This window comes from Eleginops maclovinus, chromosome 20 (assembly GCF_036324505.1).
Source record: "Eleginops maclovinus isolate JMC-PN-2008 ecotype Puerto Natales chromosome 20, JC_Emac_rtc_rv5, whole genome shotgun sequence".
Lineage (NCBI taxonomy): Eukaryota > Metazoa > Chordata > Actinopteri > Perciformes > Eleginopidae > Eleginops > Eleginops maclovinus.
Window position 1 is genome coordinate 26115812 of NC_086368.1, and position 21903 is coordinate 26137714.

At 41.0% G+C, this 21903-nt stretch overlaps 1 protein-coding gene across 5 annotated transcripts in view; it reads right to left on the reverse strand.

Moving 5' to 3' along the window:
- frmd4ba (FERM domain containing 4Ba) overlaps nucleotides 1-19408 on the reverse strand; it is a 48160-nt gene extending 28752 nt beyond the window's left edge. Inside the window, exon 1 of one of the 5 annotated variants that reach the window (XM_063910765.1) lies at nucleotides 19171-19408. Coding sequence is in view for 4 of the 5 variants with exons in the window: in XM_063910762.1 (XP_063766832.1) it covers nucleotides 2639-2800 (162 nt within the window). In the remaining variant the exon portion in view is untranslated. Of the gene's footprint in view, nucleotides 1-2638; nucleotides 3279-19170 lie in introns of those variants that run through there. The other 4 variants (XM_063910762.1, XM_063910761.1, XM_063910764.1 and 1 more) reach the window with 4 other exon arrangements.
- Between the last annotated feature and the right edge of the window lie 2495 nt (nucleotides 19409-21903).

Consider the following 21903-nt stretch of genomic DNA (forward strand, 5'->3'; position numbering starts at 1 on the left):
GGTATCGAAAAAGAGGCAGCAGTGCATGTCAACCAAGTAAGTAAACCAAAAGCACCAATTTTTACCAGGACTGTTAGATCGCTTTTACAAACAGAAACTTATTACATCAGAAAAGCATTGGGAAGTTTTACGTTATTTTTCAACACCTTTATATGTTCACTTACCATTTTAAATAGCTGCTACTTCATTTTTAGTAACATGTGCTTGTCTCTTTATGTAATATCTTAGTCTACTCTTTTTATTTTTGCCTTTTATGTCACCTTTGCTGTTACAATGCAAATGTCCCCGATGTGAGATGACTAAAAAGGGTTTCTGATTTCTGATATTATGTTATACAAAGGAGCTTTTATGGGTTAAAACGTGCTTTTGAGCATTCATAATATGTTGTTATTATTATTAATAGTTGTATTATCTTCAGTACAGAGTCAGTAAAAGGATCTTGCTTATATCCCATGACACTGTGAAACTCCTGAAATACCTAAAACATTGAATTTAAATGACTGTATTCATTGCTCTTTGCATCTCAGATTTCCTTAATTTAGTTTGACAGTCAAACACATGTGGCATCCAAGTGTTTGGCTTCTGTGTCGGAAAGTGAGGGTCACGCTAGCGTCCAGCAGGAAGACGCCCTCTGGCTCAGAGTGTTAAACTTCACTCTTCTAGGACATATTGTTCTGTGCACCACAACAGAGCTGTCGTTCCACTTTATAAGGCTCAAGCTGCTTTTCCACTTTGTTGTTTTTCAACGCCCTCAACCACAGTGAGATTTAAGTGTCTGTGGGTGAAACTGTTCTTCTAAACAAAGGGTTTAATATGCAGTCACTCTAACTCGCTTACTTTTCATCTTAAGCCTCATATTTCACCAGCATACCATCTCAGAGGTTCTTCAGAGGAAAGAATCTAACCCTGACCAATAAAAATACAAATAAAGAACAACTGAAGCTAACCTCAATATAAACCACACCTGCATTTATTGTATCATGACATGAAACATCATTTTGGCTGTTAAACACATAGTTCAATCTTGGATTCATGACTAAAGTAAACCTTTTAAGAATTATTGTGGTTGTCCAGGGCACAATCCTTTCCCATCTATCAATGCTGCATTGTTGTAAGGGCAATGACATCAAAACATAAATGGACAAAGGCCTTTAGTTAACAGTCAAGCTCACAGCCAGCCATTGAGTGTACAGTTTAACATCAAAATATATGCATGCTACTCCAAATCCAAAAGTGCTTTGTCCTTAATACTCAATGACCTTTCACATAGGTTTTAGTGCATCCTGTGATGTGGATCTATTGTGGAATATTCACATTTGCATTGACTAAGAAGCAACTTTTCAGAGAGGTTGACAGAGATGACTGCCCTCAGTCCCGCAGAAGAGAGGACCGGAGCTTCAGAGCGAGGTCCCAGATGTTAAAGGAAAGGTCATCACTGTGACAGGGAGGTCGTCCCCCTTAAGCTCTGTCATTACGGCCCTGATGGTGCCCTCTTCACATGACCCCGAGCAACACTGACGGGACCAGACTGAACGGGAGCCATCCTGCGTTTATACTACTGTATCCTTCTGCTGCATTAAACAAGCAATAGGTACAAAAGGTCATAAAGCAGTTACTACAAAATGAATGTAGTCCTGTTAATACATCTGTAATAATGATCCAGCTACAATACAACACAAACAGGAGCCATTCTGCACACTTTCACTTTGATTCTTGAAGGTGAGACCTAACATTAAAATCGGAAAATTCATGTCATTCTGAAACTGGAAGAAGGGAAACCAAAAAACGGGATCTGACATTTGTGCTTATTCTTACGCCTCATATCAAGACCAGAGTCTCAAAGGGCTGTTCACAGAGTTTCAGGTGTTGAATGTACTTATAACGGAAGAGATTTAGGGCCAGTCATCCAATATTGAGAATAAAGTCTAATTTGCCGATGCTTGTGGTTCAATTTGTTCTGAAAATGTCGACAGTTCTTGACATTTGAAATAATCAAAACATTTAAAATTAAACAAATCCATCTCCTCTTTATTCTCCTCGGCCATATATTCTTTCATTTATAGGGAATTGCATTGTATTTGATGTACATTTAATAAGTATTATTAATGGGGGGAAATATAGCTCCTAGCCCCCAGTATACAAAATACATGTTCACATTGCAAAACCCCCAGACAACAAATCAAACAAGAGAAACCAGACCCTTTTCAAGTAGAGTTAACCCCCCAGACAGTGTTCAGGTGTTCCAACAATGCATTTCACAGACAACTTTGAAAAGTTCCTCCTCATCAGCCAGACGGAGAGATCAAACGGCCGGTCATGCTGCTTTCTAATGACTGCCATATGTGCTGAGGGAGAGACCCTTGTTAAAACACAGGCTCTGTGACTCACCAAGAGGCAGCCTGTGTCTCCTCACATCCTCACATCCACACAAATAAACACACGCATACCCTAATGAGCCAGATGAGAATAAAGCCCTAACTCAGATTATAAGTAATCCAATCCATAAAAGTTCAATTAAAGAGATCCATCTGGCATCGACATCCACAAGGCAGCCAACAAAGCCATCAATAAAAACAGCTTAATTCAACCGAGTTTTACAGAACTATTTCAGCTGCCATGGCTCAAGGAGCTGTCATACCTGGTAGCATTTCCCAATCCTGAACCAGGCATCTAGCAAGCGCCTGCAGGGCATCAGTCCGCGGTTGTACCAGCTCCTCAGGGTCTGATGCGCCATGCTCCACACAAGCTGACTGCCCGACGCCACCAGGTCTTCCATCCCACGTATGATGCGCACAGCCATGATTTAACTGCCTTTTCCTACAGCTGCTGATGACGCCTCAGAATCGGAAGAAATGTGCAGACCACTTTGTTGTGCTCCAGAGCAACAAGCTGAAAGGAGCATGTACTCTCACACACACACACACACACACACACAGTGTCCTTACTATGTTTCCCCGAGCTGATGTAATGTCAGAGAGAGTCGGTGCTCTGGAGAGGCTGGAGCGGAGCAGCATGCCTCAGGCTCGATCCTGGGCCTCAGTCCAAAACACTGCCTCATAGAGTGCAGGGGAGGGCAGGACAGAACCACAAGGCCCTCGTCTCCCGTCCACATAAACACACTTGTAAACAAACAGAACCAAACCCAGACAGGCCACTCCAACCTTAAAGTCATTTTCCATCACAGTGACATTATGGTGATTTTTTGTTTTGTTTTGAGGGCATAAAATCAAGTCGCACCAAAATATGTCTGATTATTTTTGCTAAACTAAGGGAAAATTACCTCATCTTTCATATTATTGTTTCATTTCAGCATTTATTGTCTAAAACAATGGGTGAGGGAATGTTCGTTTCACTTTGTCTGGGCTGTGGGAGCAATTTCCTGAGGAGACATCTCCACCCAGTATATTGTGCAGGAACAGTTAACAAAATAATTGGCCCTGTTAGGATCAACAGGGATGGTAAAACTAAAGGGGGAAAAACTAAAAATGAAACTGCAGCAGAAAAGATCTGGGGAAGTCTTTGATGTTCACATGTAGACTCACAACCAGACGTCTTTGCTTTGCACAGCTGCAGTTAATAAGCAAATGTGGCACACAGGCCGCACACCTGACTCAGATAAACAAGTCAGAGAACACTGGGAAAAGGGAAAGAGAAGATGGGGCAGCTCTCAGTGGGAACAATATCCTGCTGTTTTTAATGTGACCCCAATTCTGAGAAAGCTTAAGTGTCCACAGTCAAAACAGAACTGTGCTGTTGAATACAATGAGCGTAATTGTCTGAGTGAATGTAGACAAAAGACTAGAGACGAAGACCTGTGAATCTTTATAAATATTTCTGACAAAAATGGCAATTAAAGTAAATGATTGTTGTTTTCAGGTCAAATATTAACCAGATCAACTGTCACTTTAAGTCAGTTATCATTTAATTAACTTCCCATATTTAAACTACGGAAGCCCTGAGAGGCAAGTGAGAAAAACTGAATTGTTGACATCAAGGACTGATCTTATTATTTCAATTTTCAGTTTTTATGACTGACTAAGAACAGGTCAAATAAATGTTTTCGCAAAGATAAAAAGATATTTTTTGAACAACTTTTTTTTTTCTTATTGTTTGTAATAGTTATTTTGTCCACAAGAGGCTGAAGTACACCACTACCCGTTTCACTAAATAGTAATGAAAACATTTCATGCTTTCCTCCAGGTTTTCTTCAAACACAGTTAATGGTACGACACACACACACTTTATGTACCTAAGGTTGAGATTGCATGGAGAAATGAAGGTTCATCTGGAAGAAAAACATAATTGCTTTTACTCCCAGAGAGCATCGAGCCGAAAAGAGATGGGAAAAATGAAGGAACGTTGAAAGATTTTTCCGGCAAACCTATTTTGTTTTACCTCATCTTAAGTACAGTTAAATAAACAATTTAAATTAGACATAGGAAACACATGACCACACATTTGTTTTTCTTCACAGTGGACTCTCAGGACTCTCATACGCAACACTGCACAGACAAGTAATAAACAAATGCTTAGCGCCTGTCACAAACAGTCATGCATCTAATTGCTTTGCTGCAAGCAGTAACGCATGTGAGTGTAAATCCGAAGCACACAAGTTGGAAATAAGCCTATTAATTACTACGCTTATGCAGGCAGTGAACTGGCTACACTGTGCAGTGGTGGGCAGCTGTGACATTGGGCTTTTTATAAAAATGGGAGGAGAGGAATATCTAAATCCAGGCACAAACTGGCTCCTTTATTGAACTGTACTGTCAGGAATAGTTCAGAACGTTGTGCAATATGCTTATTTCTTACCAAGAGTAAGATGAAGAAATATTTACTCATGGAATTTAAAGCCAGAAGACAGTTTAGCATAAAAACTAGAAACAATTGACACCACATTTAGTCTTGTATGCAAGTAACCATAGTATGTCTCCTTCAGTATCTTCAGTATTCGTCGAAGGTTGGTAGGTACAGGAAGGTACTAGAAAAGTGACTGCACTCGGACAGGACATAGTTTATTTAAACAAGGCAACCGAGTCCTCCTCGACAATGTTGACAAAGAAAGAAAATGGCAGTGTTATTGCAATATGAAGTAAGAAATAATGAAGGGAAATATGGAGCCACGGACGTTATGACAGACTGGTATCAATCTTCTCATCTCGGTCTGTGCAACAAAGCAAATAATTGTATTCTCCAATTTCCTTTCAATCTATGGAAAAGTAAATCCCCAGCTGTCGAGGACTGTCAGGGAATCTCCTGATATAATATTTATCTTAAACACAATAGACACTCAGGCGGATATTGTAGAATTAATCCAGAAATAATGCGAACATAGCAAATGTGATGTTACTCCACCATCCCACGGAAACAAGTTTATTGCCTATTTAAAGGAATGTATGCACCATACCCAGCTGATCATGATAAACACAGGCAGATGTGTGAGGCCACAGCTGCCTGGAGCAACAAATAAACACAAGGTGGACACAAGCTGATGATCATACACATGATCGTCACGTGTTGTTGTCCATCTGGCAGCTCATGGTTTCTACATTGTGCACACTTGCTTTAAGAAAACATATTTTGCCAACATTTCACCTGTATGATCACGCTGATGTTATCAATAAAAGTATCATTTTGAAATGTTAGAGGCCCTTTAATGTTTTCGGGGGGTTTTCCCTTTCCTGTAGTGTCTGATATAGGTTTTTGTGCATGTAGACGGTCTGCAAAAAGCTAAACTCTCTGTGTTCACTACAGAGGGAGTTTCTCTCCCACCCCCCCCCTCCCCCTGCCTGAAACGCCTCCATTGGACTCCTTCACTGCTCCTTGTACTAGGATGGCTTAAATGCAGAGGACCAATTCACTGTGTGTGCTCTGCTGTGTGCATGTATGTGACAAATAAAGAGGGTTTCATCCTCCGATTCTTCTTCTTCTTCTTTGTTTACTTCTGTGACATAGTGACCTCACTATGTAACACTGGTGCTTCTATTGGCTAGCGCTCCAACACATTGTACATGATATGATAAGGGGCGGGACATCCCTAAGCGCTTGATAAATCACAACAAAGTCAGCCAGTTAACCAATCAGAGCAGACTGGGCTCTGGTTTCAGACAGAGGGTGAAAAGAGGTGCTGCAGCACAGGCAGTATGAGAAAAGGAAAGAGCTTGTTGAACATTAAAGCGTGGAGACATGTCCCAGGAGAGACATAAAATACTAATTTTAAACTTTTAAGACCAAAAAAATATTGAAATCATGCAATATAGCGAAACCAAAAAACAACAACAAGATTTGTACTGTAAGAGTATGCAGGCATTGTCTCTGGAGGTAAGCACACTTCTTGTGAACTCAAACACACACACACAAACACACACACACACACACACACACACACACACACACACACACACACACACACACACACACACACACACACACACACACACACACACACACAAAAGCCAAATGCCTGCAGGCGGCAGATAATCCCAGTGGATTCCCCCGCTCTATACTGGGGTTCTGGTGGGGTGAAGATGTAGGAAGATGCAACGACCTCTGATAGAATCAGTCTGTGGGAGTCTGCGCTCCGAGAGGGCATCCCATGGGAAAGTGGGAATTAACAGACTGCGCTGACTCTGACAGACAGACGAGAAGCATCTCATCCTCAAGATGTTTGGGTTTCCACCTCTCAGTACTCTCTTTAGCATCCTATTATAAAACATATGTTGTATCATTATCTTGCATACCTTCTCATTAAACTCTCATTTCCTTTCCTCGTTGGTGGCCACAGATTTCACTGCAGGAGGCTTAAATTTGTCATAGAGATCAAGTGTTTGAGAGGTTGTGTGTTTGTGAATGCCACAACATGTGGATGCATGCATACATCGCAGCTAGAGTGAATTTGCAGTTTGTGTTCAGTTATTATCACTTATCCATTTCAGAAAGGGCTAACTCTATAATAACCATCTATTTCTATCACTATTTAAAACATGTTGCCTGTTAATTCCAGCTAATCAGAGCCATTATTCAGCACTCAATATGAAATAACAACCTGTTCCTGTACTGCCACACTTTGGATTTCTTTTACCATTAATCATCTTTGTTAATAATTACTTTATTAAGATTCCCCATTTTCAATATGTTTTATTTTCAACAGCCAGAAGATGATATAATTCCACAAAACAAAAACTAAATGTAATTCAATTAAACAAATAAATGAATTAACACAAAATAAAGCAGCAGCAGTAAGAAACTAGTGGGGTAACCAAGCGTGAATGCTTGTTCTGTTATATTTACGCCTAAACACTTGTCAGTTGAAACATTATATGTTTAACAAACTTTTATTAGAAAATATTATCAATTTTGAAAGAATCCCTAAAAAACATTCAAGAATAGAACTTTTCTCAGCCGTCTGACTTTTAAATGTCAGTGCATGTCAGCTATTCTGGGGGTTGAGTGTCATTTTGAAGTTGATCTTTTCACTGGCACCTCCATTGCCTTTGTAACTCACTGGCTGCCGTCTCCAGCCTGGCACCACAGCTGTAAACACCATGACTTCACTCCAGGGTCTGTCCCCCCCCCCCTCTGATGTCACTCCGGTGTCACTGCTTTTCTCCACAAGAGTCATGTGCTGCACACAAGACCGTGCTCACTTAAAGGCTCATTCTTCTCAAGGCTGTTGTTATACTTCACCCCTCAGGCAGAGAACAATCAATTGTTGTGCAGCGAATACTTCACGCTGCAATGCCCTTCTACAACCAGCAGAGGGGAGGATCGAGTGTCTCCAACAACCCTCAGGGACCGAAAGGGGAAATACATTTAGTGCTGGAAATTGGTAAATTATGCAGTCTGGAGGGTATTCCTATTATCTTCATGCCAATGTCACGCCCTTTCCTCCCAATATCAGGGCCTCATTCCACTCTCGATGCCTGGATTGAAGGTTTAATATGAATACAGACAGACAGGCTGTTACAATTTAGCCCCACTGCTTTGTTCGGTCCCAGAAGTTCAGTATTAATAGGCTTGAATCTGTTGAGAATACAAGGCAGGGCATGACAGGCTGGGAAGGCCATGCTGCCAAGATCATCACATCTCCCTGTCCCTGGCCTCATTTCAACATGGGATGGCAATTACCATGTACAGTAAGTGGTAGATTAATTGTCTAAAAGGGGAAGGCCACTGAGTGATCATACAGCCTAAGCAGGGCAGGCTAACAGCTGTCATCCGCACGGGCCTACAGCTGACGGGCCATGCCACATACTGGGTCGCAGCTGACGCGCTGAATGGAAGACACTCTGTGCAGTAGGCCTGACACACTCCGTAACACACACACACACACACCATTGTTGTAAGTTATCATGTGCTTGCCTCAGAGGACCCTGCCGGCTGCTCGCGTGTCAAGCTGTCTAAATGTGACTCGTGGTAAGAAATGGAGCAGGTGGACACAGCTGTCAGAAATCATGAAACTCGATAGGAGGATGATTTGTAGTCATACATCATAGATGAATAGATTCAGTTCATGAAACATGTAGGAGGGCCATCTCTGGTCACGCACAGAGCATGTACCACCGTTTGATGGGCCTTGCTACTGCAAGCCTGATGCATGCAAAACCTGAAATGAATTCAGTCTGATTTTGATATATGCATTATCAGTCAACTAATTGCTTGACAGAAAATAATGGCCAACCATTTTGATGGTCGTTTAAAGTGATTATTCATGCAAAATAGACAAAAAACTGTGGGTTTTTTTTTAGCTTCACATACATACAGATTTTTTTTCTGTTTTATATCATATTCAAGTGATAACGTGGGTTTTAAACTGAAAAAAGAAGGAGATATCGACTGGGATGGACAATTTTCACTCATTTCTGGCATTTTATTGAACAAAAGATATATATTTAAATGATGACTTCATAGTGAAGGTAATCATAAATTGTAACCCTCTTTGCCATTATCTCCTGACACATGCTGACAGCTTAAAATCAACAAAACAAGGAATTTGAATGTGAAATAAGTCTACCCTGAGATGTTATGATTTTCTGACTACATGCTCAAATCTGAGCAGCTGCCAGTATAAATCCAGACAGAAATTGTCGCTGAATATGTTAAACAAACCCACAAGACATCTTAATTGCAGCCAATTAACACCATGTGATCAGGCTCCATTTGGCAAATGAATGGCGAGACAGAAAAGCTTTTTGTGTGTTTAGGCAGTCAATCTCAGCTTTGTGTGGCAAGGCAGGGTGTAGAGACAGAAAAAATAAAGCAGGGAAAGATGTGAGGGCCCCGGGGGCTCCAGGCTGCCACCATAGGCTTGTCAGTTGTGTCTAGGGGATCTGTGGTGAGCTCCTCTTGATGGCACGGGACGACACTCAGGGTATCGCTGGAGGCCACAGGCCATGACAAACCATGTGGGTGTGTATAAACCAGATGCTATGTAGAGGAGGTCAGAGCGGGGGAAATGTGTGAGGGGCAGAGGCCAGCAGCCTCGCACTGTCTGCTGCAACAAAATGTTGCCCCGAGGGGACTGTGGGTGCTCAGATTTGTCCAGACATCTCTTTGAAGGAGCACAAAGAGCCTGTGTCATTAGTTTTCAATATCATAGCCAAGTGATGGAAATTATGAATGGCTACTGCGGACATCTCCACAGGCGTCCAAATGAAACAAAGAGAAAGCAAAAGAGATGAAGCAGAGAAGGGGGAGGGGAGGAGACACCCACCAGTGAGGGGCTGTAATGAGCCTTGAGGCGATGGAGAGGGGGAAATTATTGCAGGAAGAAAAAAAACCAATTCAAATTGTTTTGCTTCTGAGGAGTAATAAACGCATATCATAAACACATTCCCATATTTATGTTTAATGATCTGTCAGGCAATAAACCATGTTAGTTCACTTATAGTTCAGTATGAAGGCTGTCTATTCTCAGCTATCCTGGGAATTAGTAAATGCAAAAGAATAACAACCCTTAGATGTGCTAGTTTAAGAGCCATGCAGCCATAAGTGAGCCTCAACTTTAAAGAGGGATTTCCATTTGATCTGATGGTCCATTATTCAGAAAGACCAATAGCCTGTAATACGTCCCATTGGACAAAGAGCCCATTGGTTCAACAGGCAATTTTCCTGAAAGCAAACACTAATTGTTCAGGAGGCACATTGGTCTGGAAACGCACACTATCCCTGCAACAAGACAAGCAAACACAGCAATATTCCTACCATGGCAAAGGCATGACCCGGCATATTCAGCTTCTGATTGGCTGTTACTCATTGCCTTTGTTAGTCAGGGTTTTTACATTAAGGTCATCAGGGGTGTATTGGTTAGGGTTATGGTTAACCACTCGGGCAGAGTACAGCAAGTCTTTACTTTGTCAGAGTAGGCAAAAAGACATTACTTTCATTTTCTGAACATTTTGTGTTTTGTCGGAAAAATTGAGCAATTACACTATTGGGATTTTGGAATAACAGTACATCGGAATAATGGCGTGACTTGGGAGTCTTGCTAACATGACAAAGCAAACATGCTGGTGTTTAGCAGGTATGTGACATGTTTAGTGTGTTACCATGCTAACATTTGCCGCCTATAGCTAAACTGATAGAGCAAAGGCTAATGGGAATGCCATATGTTTGTGAACAGAAGGCTCACTAACCTAATGATGGCACCAAATGAGAAGTCAAGGCAACTTCAAAAAATGTGGTACAATCCATCCTGACTGGACATTGATGTCTAAACCAGATGTCCTGGTGACACATCCATTAGTTGTTGAGATGTGTTTAGCATGGACTAAAGTGGACCGACTAAAAATGGGACATTGCCATCCTAAAAAAACATCAGCACCATGACTTAAAGATAGCTTTCTTGTTAAAAAATCCAATTAGTGGATGCTCGATGTAATTGCTGACATGTTACTCATTGGCTTGTGTACTGTAGACGTCTAGAATTGGTTTAATCTGATACCAGAATTTGTGACCTTAACAGGCAATTGCTGTTATCAACCCCACAACCCCCTGTGTGGATTATAGCTCATTTCAATTAAACCAACACATTTACATACACAAAAGACACACTAAAGTGTCTAAATCTATTTTGCCACTGCAATCTGCAATTATCACAGTCCTGGCAGTTGATATGCGCATTTAGATGAGATACAGTAATGAGACCCTCCAGCTTATCACTCTCAAAACAAATTGCTCACATGATAATCAGATCAGATATTGCCTTATCTGGCCACACAACACATGTATAAATAACATCAGAAACTGTACGTTAAAAGCTGCACTCAATGCTCTGTATAGACGCACTTCAGAACCTGTTTGGCACAAGTACAGCACTTTAAATCAAATTGTGTAAAAGCCTCTTGTCCCTAGCCCCTGTCGCGTCCGTATTAAGCCACCACTATGGCAAAAAAAAAAGGCTCTATTTTTGCCGTGCTGTATGGACACAAAAGCTGTGGGTGGGCAGAAAGCTATCAAAGATTCCAGTTCTGTCAGAGCGATTTGAAGGGACAGTGAGTTTGCTGGGAGTCAAATGGGGATTTATAAGTAGGTAGCCTGTAAAAGCAAGTCTTAAAGAGCCTTTAAAGTCTGCAAAAGGACAACATAGCATATTCTGTAACAGCTGCTACACTGCAGATGGATCGTTGCTTTTCAATATTTTATTGGTTTGAAAACATTGTATTTACGGTAAAGTAGGTGAAGGGTGAGAGACAAGGCAGGAACTGTAAAAGACCTCACAGATCACCCACTCAATCAATCAATCAATCAATCAATCAATCAATCAATCAATCAATCAATCAATCAATCAATCAATCAATTAATCAATCAATCATTGTGTCTTTTTTGACATGGTTTGAATCCCCTATTTGTACATCTGTGAAAGTATTTTGTTATAGCAACACTGAACACATTTTAAAACCAGATAAAAGACAGAGATAAGTGTACATGCACATATGCTCACACCACCATCAATTCTCCCCAGTCTAACCTAATGCTGCCTTCCCCTTGGGATACGGTATTATCTTTCCTCCCAGTGTGTTTGACACCTGTTACAATGTGACCCACCGCACACTATCTCCATATCGGCTTACCATTAGTATCACCAAACACTGTCCGGACATCATTTACTTCTGCACATTGACTATGACTACAGAGGCTAAGGTGTACTCACACTGAACAATTTGAAACGAATTCTGAGTAAATCGTCTCTGATGGGAAGCCAAACTCATGATCTAAATGTGTTTACATCGATCAAGACAACTGTAAATAAAGATCTAAAGACAAAAGCAGTGTGTTTGCTATTGCAGGCCTGTAATGTAACACAATATTGCTAACAATAATCTGTGCCATGTGCATCCTGTTTGCTGAAACTTCCCAAAAAAGGGAAGTAAATTATTGGTTCTGCAGACAATTTGAGGTTACAATATACAATGGTGGATCTTGTTGAATAAACTTGTAGCTGTTCTTGAACTGTGTGGGAGTCCGACGATGGCTGACATGTCAATAATTCATGTAATTGACCGACCCACTGTCTGGTTGGGAGCAGTTGATCGAGCCACGATCAATAAAAGCTTTCCCTGTACGGTCTTTGGCTAATAACGCCCCACGAAGCAGAAATCATTCTAACTCTAAAATAAGTCAGCCCTAAATTTGGCTTTCGAACAGGCTCAAATTGTACAGTGTAGTTGTAGTGTGTCTTCTATAAGTGTGCACATCTAGCTCTATAAGGCAGGTTTTGCTGCTGTAACAATGGAGTGCAGTACATTAGGTGAAAGGTTAAACACACATTCACATAGGTAGCCCAAGTTTTTCAAAAGGAAGTAGACAAGCCTCTCAGGAACACAATGCAACCTTGAAAAAGACCTCTGGATCAAAGGCCGTTTTTTCTATTGAATTGCAGGCTTTCCTCTGGCATATTTCTTCGTCATTGTGTCACCATGCACTGATATTGTTTCCTCCGTGTTGCTGCTAACATGCATTCTGTCCCTGTCACAGGTCTCAGAGCGGCCTGCCTGAGTGGACCAGCGGGTGCACGGTTTCGGTCCACGGGGCAGGTGGTAATGACTTCCCTCCCCTCGCCTGCTCCTCCTCCTCATCCCAAGTTGCAGCGGTGAAGGTGACTGTAGCTGGATGATTTCTTTCTCTCCAAACTGCAGGGGATATAAGCAGGGTCTGGGGTCTTGTGACTCTCTCTGTGTGTGTGTTTGTGTGAGTGTCAGCCTAGGTGGGGGTGTTGGTTTCTAGTATTAACCCAGTAAAAACAAGAGGCTCACATAATACCCCATTAATGATGAATGCTAAGCTTTAGAGGGTAAGCACCTAAACCCTCCTGAGACCCAGATAAAAGAAAGCTTTTAAAAATATAATAATATGTCCCTAAATGGACATCAATTGCTTATTTTCCAGAAAAACAATTGCATTAATTGAAAGAAATGTATACTTTTGGGTGGTATGCATGTTTTTTTTTTAACTATTATACATGTTAAGTGCATGTGTGTGTTTACAAACCAAGTAATTCATGTCTTATGTTATACAAACAATTTCCAAAAGTATGGAAGACAATTGTTGATCATGAAAAAAAGGATGCAAGTCCCATTGTCCCCCTTAAAGGAAGTGAATTGCTTAAAATGAACATAACCGTGTTAAACCATAATATCATATCAAAGACACTAAATAAGACAAACAACATCTCTGTGAAGAACAGCACAATATATCCTAATAAATAGGATTCGTTGGCCACACACTATCGATGTTAAATCAATAGGAACTAGAATGTGCTCCTCACAATACATTAGGACTCAAAATGTGCACCTCTTGTCCCCTGCTCAGGGCCAGGAGGATATCCATTTCTTTTGTCTACCACACCCACCCGAACCCCACCCACACCATAAAACTACCGACAATACAACCCAAACTAAATTAACTAATTGAGGCATGGTTAGAAAAAAGAAAAAGGCATATACACTCAACAGGAAATTACTTTGTGGGGGCTTTGAGAGAGTCAGATCGTCACATATTCAAGTGTTTCTCCTTCCAACCCTTCTGGCAGTAAACATGTAAAAACAGCGCAGCGCACAATCGATCTCTGTGGATCCCAGGCTGTGGGGTGAGCGTCTGCTTGATTTTCTTTTTCCATGTACCTCTCTGTTTGTGCCTGAGAGGATAATAATAGCAGCTCAGGCCCTTTCCGTCCACCCCCTCCTCTTTTACCTTGAACACACTCACGGTGCAGGGAGTCTCATTCTGGTCATTACCTTTCAGGCTTTCAAACGTGCCCTCTACATCATCAGCACACTGCTCTCCTGGTGCGTATTTAAGTGGAAAATGGGAAGAAATGGAGAGTGATCACAAGAGAGGAATGGATAGATGGAGAGAGCATAATTACAGGGAAGACCCACCCCTCCTCCTCTTTCCAAAAACCTCCCAGGCAAGCCAAAAGCAGAACAGACAGACAAAAAAGGTGGTAGAGGGTTTTGCTTTGTTGTGGTTTTCATTTTCTCAGCCTCGCAGCAAATACATCCCAGTCTGAGAGACACAAGAGGAGGAGGAGGAGGAGAACACAAACAAAAAGAGAGGGGTATTCTGCTCTGGAGTGTAATGCTGCGTACATCTGTTGGGATCATGGCCGCCTCTAGTGCCGCAGGTTGTGGATGAACCCACCATGAGGCAGGGGCTCCTCTTCTGGGATCTGTATCTCAGCTGCACACCTGTGCTACAACACATTTAGATTTTAAATACTTAAAAGGTGGGTTAATTAGGAAATCTTGTTGGGGATCATCAGGAGAGACACAACAACCATTCTCAATAAAATTGCTCTTTTAAAAACAAACAAAGCATTCCTGTTTCGTTCCTTACTGTTAACTGTTCTCATCTCTTGTTGAGGATGCCACTTCATTATCCTCGTAACATGGCAAATCAAAACACATAGTTAGTGTTTAAAAGATTAAAGTAGCCCTATAATGCTTGTTTTAGGGTTTCCCTTTCCTCTAGTGTGTTATAAAAAGGTTTTTGTGCATGTAAATGGGCTGCAAACGCTAAAATTCCAAAGTTCACCCTCGATTGGACTCCTTTTTTCAGTCCTTAATTGAGTAGCATAACTATGAAAGGTGAGGTGGGCTTTGTCTGAGTCAAACTGACGACCTTGCCGTCCAGTATACTCCATTTGAAGTTCCTGTCAGATTGTCATAGTGTTTCCCAACAAAATCGGAGGTCAGCAATTGCTGCCATTTTCCTGACAATCCAAGATCTCCAACCCCATGGAGCACACCTGTCTGCTGTGTGGAGTTGAGAGAGCAGCCAGGGTTGAAACTTCCCTTACTATGAGAAAAGTGAACACAGTTTAGTTTACTGCAAGCATGTTCTGGTCTTGTGCTTGACTATAGAGATCTAAGAATTTAGATTGTGTTTTTTTCTCAATGTTAATTTGTTTATTTCATGGTGTCACCTTGAAAACATTGTCACTTTAATAAACAGAAATATTAAGTAAGTAAAACATTGTTGTTTTCATGAATCATTCCAGTCTATACAAACTAGACAAACTACATGGCATGTGGTTGAGTAAGGCTAGGTCGTAGGGCTGCATTTTTTGTGATTGGCACGATAACAAATGCCAACCTGATTACCAATGAAGTTTTCTTCTGGAACAGAACCAAGATATTTCGGTTCCGGTTTCGCTCAGAATCGAGTTTCTTACAGGCGTCAACAAATGAAGAACGATTTCATCATCTTCAGTTTGAAACATATTCTTCAAAACAAAATAAGTTTAAATAAAGAGGGTTGCTCTTGCCTTAAGCAGCTGCATTTGAATATTCATAATTAAGGGATATTGTTTTTTTACTTCCTTTTTTTCTCTGTAATATGTTTGAGAAAATTCACTTAAATCAAAAACATAGTAGAACCATATTATGTAAAAAAATAGCGTGTTTGCGTATATTGAATTAAATGGAACATAGCTGCTACATATTAACGTAATGGGTAAATGATGAAGTATAACAAACCGACTGGTTCACCTAATTTGTGGAGGTTGTTTTGCTGGCATATAGCATGCACTGTTGGAATTGTGATTAATTTCCCTCTACCATTCCCCCAGGACAGGAGGCTTTTACTCTGAAGTGCTCGGGTCAATAGCCACTGATACACATGGGTAACCTATAAATCCATCCCTGTGTCCTTTCTTTAAATAATTCATAAGGAGGTGGGTTTGGGCGCTGCATTTTGAGTGGAGTTTGTCCAGAAACATGGCACATGTCTGTCCTTAAACAGATTGAAGCTTGTTTTAATGCAGTCTCTTTCATCTAAATGATATGGAAACCAGCTCCCAGAGGGAATTGGCAGTTGGCTGAGAGCCTCTCTCCAGGGCTGATGTTGGTGTTTTCTGCTTTATTCTGAAGGGGAGTACCAAACAAACCAAGCCTGAACCTCATTATTCACCACAGACCCACATTAAAGGACAGAAATCCCTCAAAATAAAACAAAAGGCAGCAGTATTTTTGTCTCGTAAAACTCTCCGCACGAGGTATTTTTTGTATGTAAGAACAGTACATTTCGAAAAACACAACGGATGTTTCACAATGTGCTTTGCATGTGAAACTAAGGGCCAGACTCTTTGTTTTACTCAGGATTTCCTGTCTGAGGGGACAAAGCAGACATGACACAAGGAAAAGAGATGTTGGTTTACAGCCACGAGGAACAGATTCCTGTTGACACAACTTTCTGTGCGAACCATGTTTGCAGTGATTATGTTAGGCAGGGGTACTGGAAACACAGAAGACCTTTACGGTAAAAATAGGAACTCTGAGAAATGAGTGGTAAAACTTATAGACTAAATCCCTCTTCTAAACATAGATGTGGCCTCTGAACTGGATCTGAATTGATTTTCACTGCTAAGCCCATTGATTGCTGTTGACCCACAAACACACTGTCTAGAAAACACGCCAGTGTCGGACCCTGAGTTAGACCTGAAGCAGAAAGCCTGTTTACATATGAAGTGCTCATAACATCCATTACGTTGCATAACCTGCACCTTGCATCAAGAGTAACGTGACATATTTGGTGTTTTGCTGCAAATTAAAGAGTTTAAAACACAAAGTCTAATTTGATTCCGTAAGCTTCATTCATTCATGATTGTTTTCCACTTGTTTTTGCCACAATAGCTTAGCATTTTAGCTATATTGCTAACTATCCAAACCACTCTTTAGCTAAAAGTGGTTTAGCTTGTAGCAAATGCTGCAGTTTATTAATAGCTTAACATGTTTTCTATCTGGCTAATCCAATCTTTGAAAAACAGTATTTTAGCATTTAGCGGAGCCTGCTGATAATCAATAGCTTAGCATTGTAGCTAATTTAATTACCAACTAAACCACTGTTTAGCTAACAGTAGTTTAGCATTTAGCATAGAGGCCACTATACCAATTTTCCAAGGGTTGAATAATTTCCCATGTGGCTCTGGAGGAAGTCGTACCCTAAGGTCTAAACTGTAGGCTCCAATGTTTTGGAGCTTAACTTAAGCTAAGGCTAAAAGTCAGGATTTCATGACCTCAGCTTCTTTTTCTAGGTTTTGATTATTCTTTTTTTAATCTGTCCCTTGTGAGTCTTCAACTTTCTGTATGTGCGGTACCCCTTTTGATTTCATGTAATTTAACAGAATGCATGCCAGACATTTCTATGCAACAGCAATCTGTCATTATCTTGACAAAGGTCGATTTGTTTTTAAGTAAACAACATAATTTACTCATACCTGCACATGTCAAACATTTTTTCAAGTGGGTGGATTTAATTTGCAGACCTGTCACATGCCAGACTGTGATCAAGAGTCTGATCTGTCCTCAGAACCAGTCGGGCAGGAACTTGTTCTCTAGCTGAAGTGTTGAATTGTATGAGCCAGCATGAACAGTATCGTATACCATAACTGACAAATGCTCTCATTCAAATCTCTGGGAAAAAAATACAGAAGGGTGGGAAAGAAAAGGAAAAAATGCTGATGAACAACTTTTTAACACAAAACAAGGCTTTTAGGAGGAGGTGGGAACACACCGTCAGCTCAGGTCACACTGTCCCCAGGTCGACTGGTTTTCTAACCTTGTTTCTCTTCTAAAAGGCAGCCTTGTATAGATAAGGTTGTTAATGGCCCCCGATTGGCGAGCAGCAGCAGCGGTGTTGGAATATTCGGTGACCGTTAATAGCTTTATTGAATCGGAAGCGCTGACCCCATTAAAAGCAGTGAACATCCCAGACTAAAGTCAACACAAAGCAGCGCTGCCTTTGCAGTTTGTCACTGTGTGTGAGTCAGAAAGAGAGGAGGCAGCACATGTTGCTCTCATGAGGCACAAATTCAATCAGTACAAACCTCTGTCTTTGTTCCGTGTCACTCACACAATTAATGTCACGGCTTCCTGATGCCAGGCCTGCACATTACTATTTATGTTTGATATATTTTAAGAGCTATGTTTTCATCCTGTTGTTTGCTACCACACACACACACACACACACACACACACACACACACACACACACACACACACACACACACACACACACACACACACACACACACACACACACACACACACACACACACACACACACACAGGATATCATATGCCTGACTCCCTATTGTTTGGTTTGTCCAGGAAACAGGATATTCACACAGAGAGCTCACCAGCTGACCACAGAGCCAAAACAGAGATTAAGTTTCATTTTTTTAAACTTTAAAACAGTAAACTTTTCTCACTTCCTTTCAGTATTACTGTGATGTTCCTGTCAATCACTTCACCTATACAAATAGTATCCATTAACAACTCTAATAAAGGTTTCTGACCAGCAAAGCACTCATGTTGACATGTCAACAGCTCAACACCCAACAGAAAGTAAAAGACATGATAAGGCCAGTTCACAGGAGGTGTGGGTCCATTTCTACACAAACAAACACGCAGTGTTTTGTAATGACATGGTGAAGCATAACAGGACCAAAAAAACGCATCCTTTTTCCACAAAATATTGCATAAAATAGAGCACAAACGTATCAAATAAGAGCAATAAGTGCGCAAGTTATTTAAAATGCAGGATAACAAAACGCACCGTCAGAGAAGCTGTTACAGGTGATCGTAACACCGGATATTGTTTTAAACTAACCAAAAAGAATGATATCCAACACATTACACTGGGTTTGTATGGTTGTGAATCGTTCCTCACCTTGTGTCTTTTGTTGTGATCTGATCGCTGCCACTTTATTGTCTGTGCGCGGAGCGGCACCGGGTCAGTCAAATAAATCCAGCTCCTCTCCTTATATGATGAGATTTACGCAGAATAAAAACAGGTTGGCAGTGGATGAAGACTTGGATTAGTTCATTTGCGAAGTCCAGGACGGGAAGCCCAGCGCCTTTCGGCACAATAACCTTGTCTGTTTCGCGCACTACACACAGTGTGTCAGTCCCATCCATCCACACTCCTCCTCCTCTTCCTCCTCCTCCTCCTCCTCCTCTTCGCACATGCAGGATGGGACAGATTAATTTGGCGCTGCCTCTGAGCGCCACTGCTGGCCACAGAAGCAGCTGGTCGCTCTCTGCTGCAAACACACTACTGATAGTGGAAATTAATGAGCTGTTTTAAATTAAAAATTAAACACTCTCTCAAGGGTAGGGTCATCTGCTTTCTGATAGATAAATGGATCAGAAAAAAAGAAGAAAAAAAAAAAGATTTCTACCATATCTCATCCTCAGTGTGTTGCAGTTCATAAAGCATAAGTAGGACTTTGGTCCCTACACACAAAAAAGCATTGATGAAATGTAAGCATGTGTACTTTGCTTGAATTTTTCTTTTCATTTAAACTAACCAATTCAGTTTCAGAATCAGAATCAGAAGTACTTTATTTATCCCAAACTGGGAAATACAACCAGAAGCAAAACAATACAAATAATTAGAACTAAAAAATAAAGTCAAAATAAAAATGTACGCAAGAAAAAACAGGCCATTAATCAACAAGCCAATTGAGAAAAAAAAGGACATTACAAATATCTAGTGAGCTTTTACTTTCTTTAAGTACATTATTCTCGGACACTTACTCTAGACTACGCTTGGACTCCATTTTTTTTACTTCACTTTTCTTGTTAGATGCACAATGCATGTCCTGCAGACTCCTGTTGTTAGATAATCAAACACATGATGTAAGTCCAAATGGCATCCTCTTTTTAGCTCTGTTTTTGGTCTCCACCACCTCAGGAAAATATCAGTCTCTTTTGCAGCTTAAAGCTTCACCAGCTAGTATCTTTCTACAGTTCAATGCTGAGGGTTTTTCCAAGGTGCCTGCTGCTGCTGGGAATCAAACCAAAGAGAGCTGCTGGAATTAAGCAAAAATAATGGAGCAGAAAAAACGAAACAAAGACTGTGAAATGCTTCTTTGAGTCGTCATAACTCTTTCTTTTTTTATCCATATAAGAAATTGTTGAATGGTGCCACTAACCCAAGAATATAACCCATCTATCTATCTATCTATCTATCAATCTATCTATCTATCTATCTATCTATCTATCTATCTATCTATCTATCTATCTATCTATCTATCTATCTATCTATCTATCTATCTATCTATCTATCTATCTATTTGTCTATCTATCCATCTCTATATGCTTCACTTCTGAAGTACTGAGAAAGGGTTTGCAGGATTTTTAGAACATTATTTGAAGCATTTTGATTCATTGTAGATTTTCCAGTGACTGCCCAGTCAGGGGAAGGAAAGGAGTGCCACACTGTTGTGGCTTCATGACAGGCAGAACAATGGAAAAGCTTGGTAATCCCCAGAAACTGCAGCAGCGAGGAAATGGGAGGAATGAAACTGTCCAGTCTATTGCAAACCAGTTGAACCAAGGTGTCAGGGCAGCTAGGAGGTTACGTTTCCCTTGGCTGTTTCAGCAGAGTAACAAAATAAAGAAGGATGAACCTCCACATGCAGGCAAAGGCAGAGTGTGTGTGGAACAAAATGCTTTCTCCGAAGTCTAAATGAGTGACTCCAGGGACAGCCCCCTATCCCCCTCCCCATTTGTGAGGATTTCTGGGAGCCCGTGATTAGGCTCACCCCGGTGCCATGTGTGCACCAAGTGCCCCCACCTCACCCCCACCCCCTACACTTGCACACCAAATCTCTGCCTGGCCTCAGCTCCCGTGGAGATTAGCCCACTAGCTATTGTTCTGATGACACTTCATATAGGCTATACTCTCATTATGATGATACAAAGACAGCTTTGCGTAACTGGGTAATTTTGAAGAATACAATATGTTAGTGCAAATTTTAAAGAATAATATGTGTGGTATCTTCTGGAAACGTAGTGCAAAAACCACATCAAATGTACAAACACAAAAATAAGCAAAACTTGAATTAACATGATGTTGAGAGGCTGAAACTGACATGGAAATTCAAAAAAACTATACAAAAAAATCAATAAATCAGAGGATTTTCTTTGCTCAAGTTAAACAACTGACTAATGTGTGTGTGTGTGTGTGTGTGGGGGGGGGGTCTTTGTTTTTTGCAGAAGGAGGAAACTATGAATTTTAAATACAAGGGGATTATGTTGTGCTTGGGAACAGATGTTAACATGGAGAGGTCTGCCCTCCTGAGAGCGGCCCCTCACTCACACACTGTCCCACCACACTCATTGGCCCGTTGTCAATGTGCATCCTGTCTTCCTGAGTCTTTAGAAGCACAACACCTCCCCCCCCCCTTATCCACAACAGATTAACTCTGCACCCCCTCATCTTCCCCTCAGCCTTGACCTTGATGGGCTGGTAATGTCATCTTCTTTTGTCCGGTGAAAGACATCGCCAACTCTTATGCTTCCCCTTTAAAGCACACGTTATGCATTCATGATATGAATAAAGGATGGAAGACAATAAGAAACATCAACAATAAGTGAGCACTGACCCAACCGTCTC